The sequence below is a fragment of the Perca fluviatilis genome, chromosome 6 (genome assembly GCF_010015445.1).
Source record: "Perca fluviatilis chromosome 6, GENO_Pfluv_1.0, whole genome shotgun sequence".
Taxonomy (NCBI): Eukaryota; Metazoa; Chordata; class Actinopteri; order Perciformes; family Percidae; genus Perca; species Perca fluviatilis.
In genome coordinates, this window is record NC_053117.1 from 8,110,371 (window position 1) to 8,129,648 (window position 19,278).

The window sequence follows — 19,278 nt, forward strand, 5'->3', positions numbered from 1 at the left end:
AATAACACTCCCATTCATCATCTTTATTATAATTTCCATGAATACAATATAAAATACATAACAAAAAATAAATAATAGGAAGGCTAAAATTTAAATTTTTACATTTATTTATTAATGGGGCAACAAATTAAAATATAATACTATGTTAACTTTATTCCGTTTACATAAAGATAATGTGGATCATTTGGTTCAGGGCTGCCCCTTGGAAACACATCTGTAACTCACCGAGACAGGTAGCAGCCTGGCGACCAAAGTGCACAGTATCCAGGCACACAGTACACTTGGCAGCTCTCATGTTGAGTCCCACTGTGAAGCGGTGAGGGGTGTTGTGGTGCACCACCCTCTCTCTCTCCCTCTCTCTGTCTCTCTGACTGTCCTTCAAACGGCGGCTAAACTCTGAATACAGTCAGGGAACACAGTGAGGGCAGGCTGCTCCAGCATATTCTTATCGTGTCAGGTACATCCATCACTTCCAAACCTCAGTGCACCATGCCATACCCCTTATGAAATCAGTTCAACAAAAGAAAGTTTCCAAAAGAACTGTAAGATGTTTTTAAAAAAAATGCATAAGCAAGTAAACTCTGGAAACAAAGATGCTCGAAAAAGAATATTGATCTGATCAATCCCTCGTGCTTGTGCCCACTCACTGTTGCATTTTAAAGGCATTATCCAGTCAGTACAGTAGTTTCCTACTGTGTGTACTTTGTTTTCATAAATATTTACTTGTAGATAATTATCTAAACATGTTTTGGATTTTTAAAAAAAGAAATCATATTAAAGCATTCAACTCCAAAAGTTAATGATAATGTATGTATTTCTGTAGTTTTTCTTTCTCATAATATGTACTTATTAGTCTACTCATAGCAACATGTTATATATAATTACAATAATTATCAGACCCACCTTGGTGACGAGCTAACAACATCTTAGAGTTGAGTAGTGGATGGCGTCCTGGTTCTATCGTGAACCAGGCGCTGGAAACAGTGATTGCAGGAGATGTGAGGAAGAAGCTTAGGGCCATGCCTTTAATCATTTGGATCATAGGGGCTGATTGATTTGGAAAGAAGGAGCTGAAAGACAGATCAAACACCCAGCCCAAGGAAAACAGATGCCTGAAAGAGAGGCCTAAGAGGCGCATTAAGATCTTGTGCCGAGCTAAGTGCCACTGCAGGGGCAGGAAGCGGCAGATGGAAGGAAAGGGTGGCCTTCACCAAGAACCCATTCAAATATCGGTCAAAACTCCTGGCCGACAAAAGATCAGCGGAGTTGAGAGCAACAAAGGAGGAGGTGGAGGAGCAACTCTGTCAAGTCCACAGTGACCTCATGAGAAAGGACAGCCTGGAGATGGAGAAACGTATCAAACCAGCTGAACCATCTATGGCAAAGTGGCATTCCGTAAAAGGTGTACAAGTATTGCGAGAGGCTCAGTAGACAAATCGGGAAGTTACTGAGGGTGGCATGGAGGAAGAACTTCCTTGCTAACGCTTGGTTGTTTGCTGAGGGATCTTTCATCCCTAAAGAGGAAAAATCCTCAGAAATCAAACAATTCTGAATCATCTTACTCCTCAATGTGGCACGCAAAATCTTCTTTGGGATTCAGGCAAGGAGGCCGACTACTTTCATGTTGGACAATAAGTACGTGGACACTTCAGTTCAGAAAGGTTGAGGTTGCAGCACTACTTCAACCAGTTCAAGATGCGTTTCACCTGCGAGAACTTCACCACTGACGGGCACGGACTGGAGGTGGGCATTGTCACTGTTTGCATAATCTCACTGATTCCGTAGTCCAAAACCATGAACCTTTTCGTCAAGTCAGCAGAGAAGTTACGTCGTGGTGCAGTACTGCAAGTGGCATCTGACAGACGCCCAACATGACATCTCCAACATTTACGGACAACCTCACTATCACTGCGAGATCAGTCCCTGAAGGGAGATGGATTTTAGAGAACTTGGTCGAGCTCATCGATTGGGCAAGGTTGGAGTTCAAACCTGCAAAATCCAGAAACCTACTACTGACGAGAGGGCGAGTCCAGTTTCGGTTTTGCTTTCAGATCAGAGAGGATATCATCCCAACAGTCAAAGAGAAACCGGTGAAGAGCTTGGGGAAGTGGTACTGGGCCGACCTCAACGACAAAGAGTGTGAAGGAGATGCTCATTTAAGCTGAAACCTGGATGACAGCCGTGTGGAAGAGTGGCTTATCTAGCAAGTATGGCTGCTCGCTCTGCAGAAAGCCAACCAATCCTGAGAATGTCCTCTCTTCATGTCGGTCAAGTGTGGCGGATGGGAAATTCCTGTGGCGACACGACCATATTCTGACACAGTTCGCTGCTGGTGTAGGGCAGGCAAGAAAGAAGAGAAATCAACTTTGTAATGGCCCAGTTTCATCCATTTTCTCAGGTCAGGGGAGAGTGTAGCAGCAGCAGAGATGAGGAGCAAAGGGTACGGACTCCTGGCCACAGCAAGCAACTGGGAGATGCGAGAAGACCTTAAGAAACAGCTTAAATTTCCAAAGGAGATAACCCACACTAACCTCAGACCCGATCTTGTCCTTTGGTCTACATGCCAAACACACACACGCACACACACACACACACACACACTCCCCCGAGATGTCATGCGTTTAAATAGACGAATATCAAGAGAGTGCCCACTTGAAAACCTGCAGAAGCCACATAACTCAGGCCCAGTAGAGAGGGAGGAAAAGAAGAAGAGCGCGATGTCACTGGCTCACAGATGGTTCAGGGGCAAGTACATGTAAAGGTGAGTCAGTTGCGATAACCCGATAACACCAATCATATTGACAGCGGCGAAGGCCCTATTGAAATTGAAGTAATTATTATTCCTTCTTCCGGCAAATGAATTGCCTTTTTGAGGGACTTAACATACTCAAAAACTCACCAAAATTGGCAGTCGCATCAAAATGTAATGACAATGTACGTATTTTAAGGGTTTCGGGAATAGGCGCACAAAAATGGTATGTCGCGCTCCCTACAAAACTTAAAAAATTGAGCCCCTGCGGTACGTTTAACATAGACTAACGAAAAGTGGTACATATATGTAACATATCAAGACGTACAACAAAGCTCATTGGAGCCATACCCTAAACCCAACAGGAAGTCCGCCATTTTGAATTGAAAGTTTGAAATTTGTGCGATTTTGGCCATTTCCACATGTCGTACTTTAACGTACTCCTCCTAGAGATTTCATCCGATCAACTTCAAATTTTGTCTGTGCCATCTTAAGACGTTAAAGATGAAAAGTTTTTAAAAGAAAAACCTTTTGTCATAGGGCATGGCCGTGGCGGGGAGGCCATTTTGTGCGTTTCGCCATCGAAACAGGAAGTGGGTGTAATTAAAAATCAATTGCTGACATTAGGAGAAACTCATAAGAGGTAAAAACAGGAGGGTATACATCAAAAGAGCAACACATCGGTGGTAGAAAAGTTTAAGAACGGGATCGAGAGGTCCAGTTGGCTCGAAACTTTTCAGGATTCATAAGAGTCCAACCCTGACGACATCTACAGGCCGATATTGGCTGAAAGTCATTGTGCCCCCTAGTGGCAACAGGAAGTAGACCTAGTCAAGGTGCTATACTTTAACAAACTCCTCCTAGAGATTTCATCCGATGGACTTTGAAATTTGGTCTGTACCATCTCAACACCTTAAAGATGAAAAGTTTTTGTCAAACGGTGTGGGCGTGGTGGCCATTTTGAACATTTATCGATTAACGAAGATTGACTTTGGGTCATAGCGTCCCCCGCCGGCAACAGGAAATCCGCCTTATATGACAAACATCATCCGATTTACATGAAACTTATAATGTGTGGTCTACATGTGAAACTGAGCCGCCCCCTATACTTTAATCACGCCCATGTACCCAGGCCATGGCGCCTTTCATAACTGGTGACCCATTTAAGGTAGAGTCTTGTGTGAGGTATCATTGAACTCAGCAGAGAGTTCCATTTTCATTGGTCATGGTTTGGCCCGCCCCCTATGCTGTAGCCACGCCCCTTTCACAGCTAATGAACTGTATGACGTAGAGTCTTGTGTGACGATTTGCTGTCTTGCAGCAAATGCACGGTCGCAAGGAGCGGCATCCGCCAGAAACCCCGACATGCAAGGAGGTGCTAGGGCCCAACACTGCTTGCAGCTTTAATTTGCATATATTATTATTATTATTATTATTATTATTATTATTATTATTATTATTGTGTGTGTTTACATTTCTTATTTATTGTTTATTGAAATTGTTAAGAGGATAACCCCTTGAGATGAAGCATCTCGTTTTCGAGGGGGTCCTCAATTTGATATTATTGTTGCTTTCTGCTTATATTTTCCTTTTACTTCTCTCTGTTGATGTCACAATCACCAAACCAAATTTCCTCACAAGGATAAATAGCTTATAAGGACATAAGATTAAGATCGGGATCGTCCAGGCTTAACTTTGTTGTTGTAACCTTGACCCCTTTTTAAGAATAAATAAGATGACTGAATAATACCTTTAGTTTTTTTTCAGAGTGTGGGTTCAAACAGCATGTTGTGCATTACAGAGTTTATCATATGGTACATCTCTGTTAGTGTATGATGTGAAGTTCAGGTGGGATTATAGTGAGTTAGCAGAGTTTTGCAAATCAGATTGGCTAAGCTTCAGCAACCAAGATAAAATGCTTCAGATTTCTAAAGCTGTGCACTGAGAAGGTGACATTTGACTTAAAGATTTCTCACCTTCACCTGACCAGCCTGGTGGGATCTCACATTTTATAAAAGTGCACAGCTTTTAAAATCTGGCCTTTCAAGGATGTGAATGAGGCAAAAGGAGAAGAGTGATAAAGACCAAACTGCAGAAACCATGAGTTTGGACAACTTACTTTCAAAAGTGACCCTCCTTCTCTCTGAAAGGTGTGTGAAAGAAAAAGGATAGTAAGAGTTTGATAAATGAGTGATATTTTATGTGTGTATCTATGTGTGTGCAGGTAAGGGCCAGTAAGTGTCAAGTTTGAAGCTATAAACCTGCATGTATGTGTCTGTTAGAGAGAAAAAGCTGCACAACAGGAAACATCATAGCTTCACTCACCCTCAGGTGTTGCAGTCGCCTTCCTGCGTTCTGAGTTGGAGGTTGCCAGGTTGGTCGGGCCCTGCTGGTGCTCAGGAGACTTCACCATGGCAGACATAATCATCTGCTGCCGTGCTGCGGCCGGGTTTGCAGAGTTACCATGATCCTTATACTGGAGCGCTGGTTTTGAAACAATTGATTTATTGAGCTTATATACATTTTATGTGTATGACACATTGTTTTATCATGCTGGGTGAACTGTTTACTGTTGTTCAAGGAAGATAATGTTAGAAGCATACTATGGTGAGCAGAATCGCAAATGTGTTTAATCAGAGTGCATAAGAGCAGTCTCACCTTCCTCTCTCAGAGATCGCAGCTCCGCTCTCATTTTCTGCAAGGCATCTTCCAGCTCAGAGCAGCGATTGCGCTCTTTGTCCAGAGCTATCTTCATGTCGCTGTACTGCAGAGGCACCGGCTGGATGGAGGGCACAGGGGAAACCTGGCCTTGCCCCTGACCCTGACCCTGACCCTGAGCCTGGGCCTGGGCCTGGGCAGCCATGGCAGCCAACAGGTCCTCTCGACGACGCCCAAACAGACCCTGAGACAAAGGAACCAAAATGTTCTTCAACAGTTTGAAACCATTACTCTGACCCATTGGTTCTGACTCTTGTTCAGTTAATATATGGTGACGATCTACAACTCTTTCTGAATGTGCAAAGAGGCTGGTAGAAGTTGTAATTACAGTTGATGAATAAAGTGACTCATTCGTGAATGTCTTGAATTTAACCTTTATCATAAAGCAATTATTCAACTTGTCATATTAATTCAAAAGCATTCCCTAAACACATTCTAAAAACTCTAATAAATTACCTTATAGTCACTTTGTCCCTTTGCTATCTCAGATATTCAGACATGCAATCAATCTTCTACTCTGTGGAGCTCTTTGTCAACCAGAAGTAGTAATTATACTTCCACTTTAATTTTTTTTTTAAACTGGATTTAAAGGGGCTGTACTCATAATTCTGAAAAAAAAAACAGCGGGCTACAACACACACAGAGGGAGTGTAACTTAATTCTCTTTTTAGGATTACTCCACTATATCTTTCAAAGCAAATATTAGTTTGCTGCTATATTAATGCTCTGAGTGTTGAGTACAGCTCTTTTAGAGATGCTGATAAGTTGTAGTATCATGTAAATCTTCACAAGCTTTTTTGTCTAATGCCAACAGTTTTAAAAACGTCAAGGGTTTTCAAAAACATCCAGACCTGTGTAGGAAGACAGACAAATTATACTCAATCCAATTAAATACATAATCTGACCTTTTTCTTTTTGGAGCCACCATGGGCTTGGGCCTGGAGGAAGTCTATGAGCTTGGTCTGCTGGGTGATGGTACCCTCCATTTTCACCTTCTCATGGGAGTACACAGCCTGCAGGTGGAGCTAAGTGAACATCACTACTGCCATGAATTTCTCCTCAAGTACTTCACATCACACAGAGAGGGTGACAGAGGGACAGAGAGAATGGGGGATGTACAGTATGCTGTGTGGGGTAAAAAGGAAAAAAAAGTGTCTATGTGTTTATGTGTCTTTCTTTCACTTTCACACAGAACAGTGATGGAGAAACAAGACTGCAAATGACAGAAGGTCCAGCACGTCTACATGTGCATCTCTGAGTATGTGTTATTTCTGTGTAGCAGCACCTGGATGTTCTCCAGCTGGTATTCCAGGTCAGTCCTTTCAGTCTTCAGCAGGTCAGTCTGGTCCAGAGCGTCCTGCAGCCCCTGGGTCAGGCGGAAGATGTGGGTCTTCTGGGCATCCATCTGCTGCTGCAGTTTCTCTTGCTGTGGAGGTGAAACAGATGTTACATCACCATCTGGACACTGCAACTTTCCCACTCGCACTTCTTACAACTTGATAGCACCAGCTAAACCTTTCAGCATGGTTTGACATTTGTAATGGCTATGACTTTACAAACAGAAAATCAAGTTAATTTTTTTATTTCTATTTTGGCAATTGATTCGCAGAAGAGGTATACATCTAACAACATGGGAATAAGCACAAAGAAAACTTTTAAACATCTTAAATGTGTGCATAACGCAAAAATACAGAATGTACCTCCTCCAGCAGCCTCTGCTTCAGATCCCTCTCGCTCTCCAGCTTTTGCTGCAAACTGTGGGCGTTCATCTCCAGCACGGCATGCTTCTTCTCCAGATCATTCAACTGAGAACAGAGAGCAGGAAGAGTTTGTGGTAAGATCTGCTAACCAGAATAATACTGTGCCGTTAAAATACTTATTCAACAGTGTGGAAATGCTTACAGTGTCGGCAAGGCTCTCAGTTTTGAGTTTCTGGTCTTTGAGGGCCTGCTGCAGGGCCAGGATCTCAGCTTTGTGCTCCTTAACTGCCTGCTCCACAGCTTGGCGAGACTCAGAGCTGCGCTGCTCTGAACGATGCCTAGACCGTACAGCAAACCATTGTTTACACCGTTATTGTGAGTCCTCCAGTGCATACTCTTGCAGTTCAACTGTCATGTTTTTACTGGCTTTTTTGTAACTGATGTACAGTTATTTAAATCAAATCAAATAAAGTATGTATCAGAAAGGGTTCAGGTTTTTCCATCCAGTGGTCCACGTTATAGTTTAACTACAAGACAACATTCCAATTTGAGAAAGGATGATTTTGTTTTTGCTCTAAATGTTGCTGTTGCTATCGGTGTTGGATCAGCTCCCTCCCGCCTACACACATTGAATGCAATAGGTTTGGGCATATTCTCTAGGGTTTGTCAAAAGGTATTCTGGGAAATATATGAAATTATTTTCTGAGTTGGTGTAGGCAGGGCATGTGATAAGAACCATGTACACCAAAAGCATATTACTGTAAAACGAATTTTTTAAGGTGTACTTTTCTTCATCCCAGACCAAAGTCTTTACCCTAAACTAACCGTTAAAAGAATAGTGTGTATATACAGTATTGTATTGATTACAGTAATCTCAATTGGAGCTGCTCTACAAAATATCTCTCAATGTTTGTGCAGTAACATTCAGTAACAAGAAAACTCAACACTAAATGGACCTAGAATTGCAAGGCAAACTAATTTCAGTTTAGTCAATAAATGTCCACACCGTTATAGTGATACAGTATGTGTGTGTGTGTGTGTGTGTGTGTGAGTGCGCTTGTGTGTGTGTGTGTGTGTGTGTGTGGTGGTAACCTGTTCTGTTTCTCTGTATCCAGCAGTCTCTGGATTTCCCTGGTCCTCCTCTCAGCCTGGTTCTTCTCCTCCTCCAGTGTTGCCCTCCAGGCGTCCCACTGTCTCTCCTTCTCCAGCAGCTCGTCGTTCAGGGTCTCCAGTTCCAGAACCTGCTCCTCCAGCATGGTGCATGTGGTCTTCAGTGTCTCCAGGTTCTGGTACAAAAAAGGGTTTCAGATGAGAAATACCTTTGATACACAAACTGTGGCAAGGACACAATTCCACTTCTCAAGTTGTCATTCAAGGCAATTTTTCAAGAAGGAGAGATAAAGAGAGGAATGTAGTTTAACAGCTTTAAAAGTATTGACATTGAGGACTTTTGTTGTCAAAATATTATCATTTGATCATTTGGCTAAGTATAAATGCAATACAATTACAAACAATACAATTTTAAAATAAATTACTACGGAAGTACTATTATATTATCAAAATGTACTTGAAGAGACATTGTAGGAATATGACCCCTGTCAGAATATTATTAAATGTTATGTCATATTATTTTATTATTTTTAGTTGTGCATCATCATATTGGCTATGCCATTTTTGTGTCAACATTATGGAGTTGAATTAAAAAACTGTTTCAAAACATTTGTATTCATATAAGTAATTCAGGAACCACAGTGGAACACACAAAAGCTCTCCAACTAGTGATTCATCGGATTAAACAATTTATTTGTTACAACCCTCTGAAGTTAACATATCACTGGATATGTTTTGGATCAGCTGTGCCTGTGACGGCGCTATCTTGCAAATAGCTGCTAAATGTGATTTTCGCGGACGTTTAGGAGCTAGCTATATCTGTCAATGGAAAAATATTTTTTTCCCGCAGATATCGTAGTTACAACAAGATTGACCTAGCAAAGCAGTTTGGTGTTTTATGTGTGGTAGTTATTCAGTTTGGGAAATGCTGCTGACTAACGTTTTACAGGGACAGGGAATCATCTCTGTTGTTTGAAGTTCGCGGACGTTAAAGGTCCAATATGTAATGTATTTACTGTAATAAATCCAAAAATGACCCCAATACGTCATCAGATATTAAGGAAACATACTAAGTTGAAATACTATCTTTGTTGACAACAATGCTAATGCCAGTATTTTCTCCTTTTGAAATTTCCATTCTGTGATGGAATTTCTGTTTGTGTTTTGGACTGTGTGTTGTTATCAACTGCCCAGTTTGACAGCCAGCCGGAGATAGATTCTAGCCGACTTAAAAAAAAAAAAAAGGCATGCTTCTAACAGTTGTGTGACCAGAGATGTAACAATAAGTAAATATTGGATATGTATTTGAAAGATGGAAACAGCTTAGAGCCCATAAGGATGCCGAATTGGCTAATTTCCTCCTGAACAGGTAAGCATTAGCTTCAGGGTAATTTATCACAGCTACAAGGACATTTTATGTCATTTCAACATTTGTGTACTCACATTGAACTATATGGCTAGAGTCCCCGAGTTGGTGACTCGCAAAAACAATTGAGACACAGCCAGTGAAGTGATCCTGATCAGGATCACTTCACTGGCTGTGTCTCAATTGTTTTTTTGAAAAAAGGCGCCACACAGCTGAGAGGGACCCACAGCCGACCCCTTAAACCTAGGCTGACTACTGACACCCCTGCATCACTGACAACTGGAACACTTTCTTTATCCTGCAGTCAGTAACATCAAGAAGCCAGAAGTGCCAGACTACACTCACCCAATCCACACTATTCACTGTGGAAATTATTATTTTTTCTTCTCCTTCTTTTTTTTTTTTTATTCCCCTTGACCCTGCCTTGAGGGCAGCTCCTTGGATGGATATGGGATGGTGAGGTTGTTTGTCCTTTATACAGGCGCACGAGGGATCACTGAAGACATGCCCATTTTGCGCTGCCTCATTCTGGAGATCCTGTATCATTACTTAGACTGTCCTGCAATTCTTAGCCCACTACCCCACGCAGACCACAACCACTCCACACATTCTGTGTTCTCTACAGCCAGATTTCCTGCTGTTAATTGTGTTTGTTCCCACTTGTTGTGATGTGTAAATTTAATCTCAAAATGTATATTACCTGGTATATCCTGCACATTCTTTGATACCAAAGATCTCAATTACTTCCTATACAATTTGCTGTTACAGTGCTTATTCTATTTATAAATATAGCTTGTAAATCCTAGATTATATCTCTAATACTTGATATACCTGCACATTATCTGTTCTGGTACCAAATATTCTACTTAACGTGACTTTAGTATTGGCTTATTTCATTCCGTCAGTGCTTAACAATGGTATTATAGTTTTGTAAATCCTATTTCATACCTGTTACTTGATATTGCACATTAACTAGTACCAAAATTCTACTTTCATTCCATCGGTGTGCTTAAGTGTTATTCTATTAAAAATAGCTTGGAAATCCTATTTCACCAAATATTCTACTTACTCTGTTTTTAACATTTGCTTTTTTCATTCCGTCACAGTGCTTAACTTTTATTCTATTGTTAAATACAACTTGTAAATCCTTGTGTCACAAGTTAGCATTGCAGTTATAATGGTCTGTTCTACTACTGTTTTTACCTCAGTATGTATGTATGTATGTGTGTGTATATATGTATATATGTATATGTATTTATTTTGTGTGTGTGTGTGTATTTCAGTGATCTGACACATCTTGTTTCAATGACAGTTACTGTACTTTGAAATATAAGCGGCGGCAGATCGCTCGAAAATAGCGGCCCGCAGAAGGGCCACCTTTGGTATAACGGTTGGCCCACGGGCCGGCCTCGGATCGAAGGCGGTAGGAAGGTGGCTGCCGCTTTTAAAAAGCTGCTGCCGCCGGCGGTGCGCCGGCAACCGTGTTTGCGATTACGCCATTCTGACGCTTCTACTGCCTCTGGAGCACCGCCGGTGGTCCGCCGACTCATTGCTATCTGGGGACAGGTCATGGCTAATGCTGCCATGCTAACCCTGCTAACTGCTAACATTACCGGAGGACCAAGCGAGCGGGCCACGGCTGTTTACAACATGTAGCCTGTTCAGCGGTCGTAGCCGACAACGGTGAGTTATTTGAAGCCAAGAGAGGGGGGCTGTAAATCGGGAAAGAAGACCATGAGTTTGCAGTGTGCTTAGCGATTGTTGCCGTAATTCTAAGCCAATAAAGTGTGTTCAGTCTGGTGGAGAGGACAGCGAGGTGGTTGTGTTTTTAGCACTTACTATCGTAATTCTAAGCCTAGGAAGTCTGTCAGTTGGGTACAGAGTTTCGCATGAGCACGGGCTTTTATGACTGTCAATATAGCCAGCATCTAACGTTAGCTACTCCGCTGTGCTGTGAAGTAATGTCTGGCCAAGTGAGACAAGCGTCTAGCAACATTGTTGTGGATGCTGCAGTCTCAGCCTGGCAACCTCTGTGAACTTTGAGTCTGGGGAGGAGGGGCTGGGGGAGACGACTCTCTCCAGTATTTTGAATTTGTACTGCAGTAACTATTTTAAACACTAACTAGTATTACATATTGCACCTTTAAGTATCTAAATCTATCTTAGTTATAACTGGATAGTGATGCTTACAAACCGCGGTAAAAGCGCCTCTGTCCTAGCCGCATCACTGTCATGCCAATAATGACTTTAAATCAAACCCTCTCGTGTAATATTGCTTAATTTGACCATGCTACATTCTGATAGGTACTTCATTTTTAACTTGAAATCAATCATACTGTACGTATGTTTTGTATGTAAAATCTATTTGTTAGTAAAATTTTCAAATTAGAAAAGTACAATATTTCCCTCTGAAATGTACAGTAGTCGAGTATAATTACACTGTCACCTTACGGCTCTCTGCTTATTATTTCTGGCTACTGAGGAGCTGTGATGGAGGGATCACTATTATCAGAAGCGGTGTGAGGGCTTCTCTCCAGGATTTTCACATTTTCACATCCCCAGGCCTGGGGCTCGCAAGGAAAGTTTTAGCATGGCATATAAAACAGAAGTAATCATTGTCAAAATGACATTACACAAACACGAAATGGCCATTCACTGACTTTCTCCCACCAGAACCTGTTGGTTACAGGCCATCATGCAGGAAGGAGAGCGGCTAAAAAAAGAAAAGCTATCTTAACAATTAACTTCTTCATTGACATGTCAGACATAAAATTCAGTCAGCCATAGCACCATAAAATAGCGCCATGCCTAAAATAAATCACAATCGCAGACACAGGGGCTTATGAGGAGCATTTGATGGCAGCTTAAACAACATACCTGAAGTTCAACAACTAATTTACCATGTAAATGACTCTGTACCTTCAGTTTAAATAATAACTTCTAAACTACAATTAGCAAAACAGCACCTTTGGAGTTATTTGGGCACCGGACATTTTATTATTCACAGGGCCTACACAAAATGCTGTGTTTTATGTCTTACAATGCACTGCTTCAGACTAAGCACTGGGAGACAAATATAGCCTGTGCTGCTGTTGCAGCAACACCACGGCCCTCTGAAGTCCAACGCTTTCACAGCTGACATGACCTGGGAGTGATGGGGATGACACATCCCTCCCACACACCACCCCATCCCTCGTCTATGACTTGCATCGCTCGTTACACAACCAGCAGGACTGAGAGCGCTACTGGACACCCACACACAGATCCTCCCACAGGGGCAGCACACGCATCACACAAGCTCCTGGCTCACGCTCTCTCTCGCTGCATCCAGAATACAGCTCATAACAATACTGAAATATTCCCAGGGTTTCTGCTGCCTGATTTACACTTAACACTGTCAGCGCTGGGAGAGATGTCTAGGTCACCTGTCAAAGGTAGCGTGGATATATCCCATAATGTAAGTAAGTGGAAACCTTGTGTCTGACTGGCTGTGAGTGGGAAGTGGGCAGGGGGAAGGGACCTGAACTAAAAGAAGGCTTACAACTGTCGCAGCTCTGAGTCTCGTCAACAGAAAACTGTGGGTTTTCTTCTTTTTTTTTTCTTCAAAAATATTCAACTAATGACAGCTGATATTTTCTGGCAATTTCATGCAGAAATATGAAAACTTCTAGACTATAGTGGTTGGCTCAGTGGTAAGCACTGTGACTAAATTATGGGGTTCAAAAGTCAGCTGTTTAATTGTTTGTTTGATTACTTGGTGATAGACTGTCCAGTGTGTTACAGAGAATGAATGGTTGGAAGACTGCAGTGTTTTCCTGTTTAGTTTTGAGTCATGTTATGCTACAAACTCCTCTGAAACAGCTCTCAATTAGAAATAAATTTGATGGATAATAATACAAATAACAAAGTAATAGCAGTACTAATAGGAGCATGCAAATGTCCTATTACAAACAATTTAAAGGTGCCCTGTGGAGTTTTCTTATATACCTTTCCGTTTTCATTCTGTTACTTACTAAAACACGTGTGTATTCTGAGATCTAAAAGTGTTCAATACATTCCCCATTAAACTTTGGCAAAGCCTGATTTTTGATCATTTTGAAACCTGTACTGTTTACTTTCTAGCAGTCTTCTTTACTGCCTCTGTTGGCACATCGCTGTGCATTACCGCCACCTGAAGAACAGAGTGGTATCATTGGCAGGAATGTGTATCACTTCACACGCAAGCTCGTGCATGAGAACTAACAAAACAGGGATCCACACGTAGAAACATTGTTCCATATCACTACGGGTGGTCAAAAACTCAACAAGACACCTTTAACTAGAGTACAGGGTCTCTGATAGACAACCAAGAATAGCATTTATCAATATTATGAATACAATTAAAGAAACTACATTTTGTCAATCATATTTGGAGTATGATGACATGACTGGCTCATAACCAACTTTTAAATAGAGGCCAGTATCAGCTGATTCTATCAACGAATCAATACAACGTACCAATTGTAGATAATTGAGCATTTAAGGGTCCCATATTGTAAAAAGTGATATTTTGTCTGTTCTCGATTTTTTTGTAGCCCATATTCAGAAACGGTGCCCAAAAGAGAGCCGTCAGCACTTTCGTACGGTTGTGACGTTACAGCTATTCTATATAGAGGTAAAAAGTGCCGCTACAGTGGCATTACAGTCATTCCCCGGCTGCAATGACGGAGCAGAGACTCCGAGAGTGCAGATGCAGAAGATTTTTTTTTGCAAGGGTGCTTAAAGAGCCAGGCGCTAAAACGGAGCGTAAATACAAGTCTCTTCAGACAGACAGTATGAGAAAAATTATTTATGTTTTAACAAGTATGAACCTGAAAATGAGCATAATATGGGACCTTTAATGTCCTCCTGACTTTCCTTTCTTTGGACTGTTGATAAAAAAAACACATGAGCAGGCACACACACACACACACACACACACACACACACACACACACACACACACACACACACACACACACACACACACACACACACACACACACACACACACACACACATTTATTACCCATAATTACAACAGGACCAGCAGCCAGGTACCTGTTTCTGGTTGTTAAGGTGCATTTCACGGTCGGCCACCTCCCGACGCAGCCTATCCACATCCTGGCTGAGTTGCAGCCGGTCTTCTCTCTCGTCAGAGGCCTCATCCAGCTGCTTGGACAGGTAGAAGTTCTGGCGGTTCAGTTCACTGTTCTCCTGAGTCAGTGTGGTCAGCTGCTCCTCCAGATCTGTGATCACCTGCAGGAAGTCAACAGGACTCAGACTGCCCGTTTAAAGAGAGGTAAATATACAGAGCACCCACTCTGCACCCAAAATAGATCAACCAAGAAACAAACAACTACGGATAAACCATAATCAGGATTTTCTAAATGAATTTCTGCCCTTTAAGAATAGTTTTTCTTTATTTTTGTCTCTATAGACGGTAACTAAGTCTGTAAACAGATATAACTGTTTTGACATTAGTTAAGGCCAACTTTAATAATGTATACTAATGATGATGCTAATGTTAATGCTAATGTTTATGCAGGTTACTTACTCCGACCCAGCTGACTCACAGTTGACACATAGACTGTGTAATAGGGTCTGAAAAAGATATCCTTACTGAATTGCGATGTACAATCAGTGTACACAATAAATGTACATTCATTTTACAGTTTACACACATGAAAAGGTCTCGCTTAAATTGTGTGCATATGTTGTAGTCATAGAATTGTGCATGTTATTATTCATCCACACAAAAAGCTGACCAAACAGCCCACACAGTCTCTAATGCTGCATTATTACATGATGCAGCTATCTAGGGTTGGTGATATAATGCAGTAATCATTTTAGCAAGATATCTATTCTAGGCTACTTGTTAAACATGAGCATTTAGAGCAAAGAGCGGGCTAATCATTTCATCAGCATCAGTCTGTTGCCTTAATCAGCCACGACTACAGCAGGCTGTAGGGAAATGAGGGTTAAAGGCTGGTGAGGCTGCCTGTAAGAGCTCCTTATTCCCAGCTCTCATGGGAACGTGTGTACCACGCAGAACTTCCAGGTGGCGGGGGGAAGCAAAGCTTTTAAGTTCATAAATTAGCTGTCTGTTCTGCACTGACTCAGTACTTCTGCTCCCCCGAGGCAGGGGACTGACAGCAGCAACTAAATACTTAAGGCGGGCCGAGGAAGTCAACGCTAGAATGGATACAGTGATCCGGCAAGCCTCTATATTTACTCTACTTGTCTGTCATCCCAATCTATACAGCAACTTGCAGGCCTAAATTAAAATCACATCCGGAGCTTTGCATCCTCAACACTGCTGAATACAAATTGCTCAACACTATTTGTACAGTGAATAAAAGGCCCAGCTAAATAGAGAGGCAGTAAATCAGTGCCACAGTTTCCTCGACTAAAATGAACGTAATATTTTACTGTACACTGAAATACAGAGGAAGGAACATCTGCTCTTTCTACTAAACAGCTGTGGAGAGTGAATCCACCTTAAGTTGGTTTACTCAAAATGTTAAATTTAACCATTTTTGGTGAAATCATTGCTACTGATATATTGGTGACCGACCGAGGTAATAGATTAATAGATAAAATAACAAGTTGTAAATGTATTTTGGCTAAAAGTAGTCCTCATTGATTTGACATTGATTGGTCTAATACAACCAAAAATATTAAAGCATATAGTAGAAACAGAATAACAAAATCTTTGACGGTTGACAAATGTCTAAAGTCCCACAATATACACTGTCTTATTGCTAACTCTAATAGCTCTAATGTTAGCTATGTGAAGGATCTTAGCAGGGAACATGGGCACTTACAAAAGCCTAAGAGCGCCACTCTCAAATGCCACCATTATTACACTGTCAAAATCACCTTTCTCTAGTTTGAGTACATGATGATGATGTGGCAGGTATATTTAGAGTTAATATAGATACAAAAAATCCCCACTAGTGCTACTTTGAGGCAACAGTGTGCTCCCATAATACAAAATAATGTACAACGAAGAACATACTGACAGTGTAAGTGTTTCTACAGTCTTACTAAAAATAAAATGTATGCGGTCAGCAAATTTCATTGCAGTCTGCTGATTATGGGATGTCTTGTGTGCAAAGTTGACATTTTGGTCGGAAGATAGCACAAGAGGAAAGTTCATGGTATATCCACAATGGGGAAAAAAAAGTTATCCTTTGAGGGGCTGGAATGTGTTTAGCATATTTTAAGGAAATTGACACTTTGATATGTTTTTGATATGTCAGTCTGTACAAATGGAAATAATTGCCTGATGTAAGCGCTGGGCAAAATGGGGCACTAAAACTGTCAAGCTGTGGCAAAAAGAAAGTAAGAATTAAAATATTTATATAAATGACAATTTGGCCTGTACTGTAGTTGTTGAGATATCTTGCTCCGACTAACAGATAGACCAACATGGCAAGTCTCAGCAGGGCAAAAAATAGAAGCTCTGCTTGTTGCAGAATTTGGCTGTGTTTGCCTGAACATTGGCCAGCTGAATCTATGGACAGTTCTTTCTGAACAGTTTGCAAGTGGGAGGACCTCAAAAGTAGGGCAATGGAATAAAGGAAGACCATGATGGTCTTTGTGTTTATTCAAGGTCAATGAATTGGAAGGCACTCTAATCCCTTAAACATGTCAACATCATTTTCTCAAGGTTAGTGAGAGGCTCCACAGTAACACCCTCTAATATTGTCCAACAAAATAATTACATAATATAACAATAATGGCCTAGGGACTGAGAAAATGGCAAGAATTCCAATGTGCTTGTACTATTCCTGTGCAACTGGTAAATAAAATGACTTGGGAAACCTTTGGGATTATAACATTCTTTAACATAGCCCTCATCGTCTGTAAAATAAACAAATGCAAATGGCTGTTCAATAGCTAGATTTACTAGAAAACGTACTTTCAGCAGTCAAAATATGTATCTTGCTATACAAAAAAATGCCTCATTATCATAAGCTCTGGTAACAAGGTGGTGTTGTTTTGTAAAAGAGGGGGAATAAATATCTCTGCGGACGTGGAAAAGAAAATAATCAAACAATTACAGCGAGTAATTCATTCTAAGTAATTCAGCCATTACGTGTGGACTCGATTCTGAGATGCTGTATTAGCTAACTAAACCACAGTGAGTCCAGGTAAAGTTGAGTATGTGACACCATGAATCACGGCGAAAAAAGAAGAAAAAAAATCCCAGAATTCTCAGGTGCCAAACAGCCATGGCGATTGTATAACACCCATCATCAGGGCTTGTTTTGGTAATGTTAGCTCACTTAATGTGCACAAATGGCATCATGGAAACAAACAATCCGAATGAGACTTAATCTACCACTTTTAAGAATTGGTGTCTATTAGCAACAACAATTCTCACTTTGACCATAAACACAATGTTTTGGGACAGCTCTGACAACATTAGCGTGGAGCCCTTGTCATACTAATCACCAGCCGAGAGCAGTTAGTACTATATTTTAACAAAACGTACCAAAAAGAAGACCGGTGTGATGCAATGGATTAGGTGTTTAAAGTCACAGCGAGTCCCTTTGTTTAAATAGAAGTAGAAGAGTAGTATTTTCTTTCTTTATTTTCTGAAATAAAGCCTGATTTACCGAAGAATAACGGAAACACGTGGAGTGAAATATTATGGCTACTTTAGGTTGTTAGTTATGTGTGATGGTGTGTGAAGATTCAGCTACCAGACGCGCTGTCTATTCCTGGAAAGAGAGAAAAAATGAGTGAGCAGCTTACCGCACAGCTGTCTCTCAAGACATCAAACTTGCGTTGTATCTCATCTCTGTGTGCCTAGCAGGTATGACAAAAGAGACAGAGGGATAGATTTCACTGCCTGAATTATATGACAACAAAGGAGACATCAGCTTGAGTATTCCTCTACTTTCTCTCTCTCTCTCTCTCTCTCTCTCTCTCTCTCTCAATCTCTCTCTCACTCTGAGCACAGTGATCTCCTCCTCAGCCTCTGCAGTGGTCTCCTCCAGCTCGGTCTTGGAGTGCTGTAGTTGGTTCTCCAGAGCGTGGCGAGCTGCCTGCAGATTGCTGATCTGGGACTCGCGCTCCTGCAGCGTCAGAGTCAGATCTGTCACCTGACGCTTAATCTCCAGCTTCTGCTCCTCGTGCTCCAGACCAATCTACAAAGGGAGACAGAAAAGGGAAGGTTATTCACCCCAAAACACTGACACCTCTACTCTGCCTCGATTAGCTGTGCTGCTCTATTCGGTTGCATCTGAAGGTGGAAAGAGTACAAACATATTCTACTTAAGTAAAAGTATGATTACTTTGATGAACTTTTACTAAGTACAAGTAAAATTAAAGATATACTTTTTTTTATACTTATTTAATTAAATCACAGTCTTTACATTTACTCTGTAATTATGTGATTTTAAAATGCAGCAAAGTACAATACTTCAAACAAGACATACTTAAGCAAAAGTTAAATTACAGATTTAAAAAAAAGTAACATGAGTAATTTTAATTTGTTACTTTCTACCTCTGCATCTGAATTTAAAAAAAAATTATTTTTAAAGGCTTTTTTTTTTTTTTTTTGCCCAGAACTATAAAATTACAATTAGACATCTGCACTGAGT

The 19,278-nt window shown here is 41.1% G+C and overlaps 1 protein-coding gene across 11 annotated transcripts in view; it reads right to left on the reverse strand.

Annotated features, from left to right (window-relative positions):
- LOC120561008 (citron Rho-interacting kinase) overlaps positions 1 to 19,278 on the reverse strand; it is a 72,222-nt gene that overhangs the window by 21,335 nt on the left and 31,609 nt on the right. For 5 of the 11 annotated variants that reach the window (XM_039803957.1, XM_039803953.1, XM_039803956.1 and 2 more), the window contains exons 14-25: positions 18,625 to 18,822; positions 18,428 to 18,481; positions 14,723 to 14,920; positions 8,260 to 8,453; positions 7,370 to 7,505; positions 7,168 to 7,272; positions 6,753 to 6,893; positions 6,373 to 6,492; positions 5,408 to 5,651; positions 5,075 to 5,233; positions 4,869 to 4,892; positions 226 to 396 (exon numbers count right to left, since the gene is read on the reverse strand). In XM_039803957.1, coding sequence (XP_039659891.1) covers positions 226 to 396; positions 4,869 to 4,892; positions 5,075 to 5,233; positions 5,408 to 5,651; positions 6,373 to 6,492; positions 6,753 to 6,893; positions 7,168 to 7,272; positions 7,370 to 7,505; positions 8,260 to 8,453; positions 14,723 to 14,920; positions 18,428 to 18,481; positions 18,625 to 18,822 — 1,744 coding nt within the window. The remainder of the gene's footprint in view (positions 1 to 225; positions 397 to 4,868; positions 4,893 to 5,074; positions 5,234 to 5,407; positions 5,652 to 6,372; positions 6,493 to 6,752; positions 6,894 to 7,167; positions 7,273 to 7,369; positions 7,506 to 8,259; positions 8,454 to 14,722; positions 14,921 to 18,427; positions 18,482 to 18,624; positions 18,823 to 19,278) is intronic. The other 6 variants (XM_039803959.1, XM_039803955.1, XM_039803952.1 and 3 more) reach the window with 3 other exon arrangements.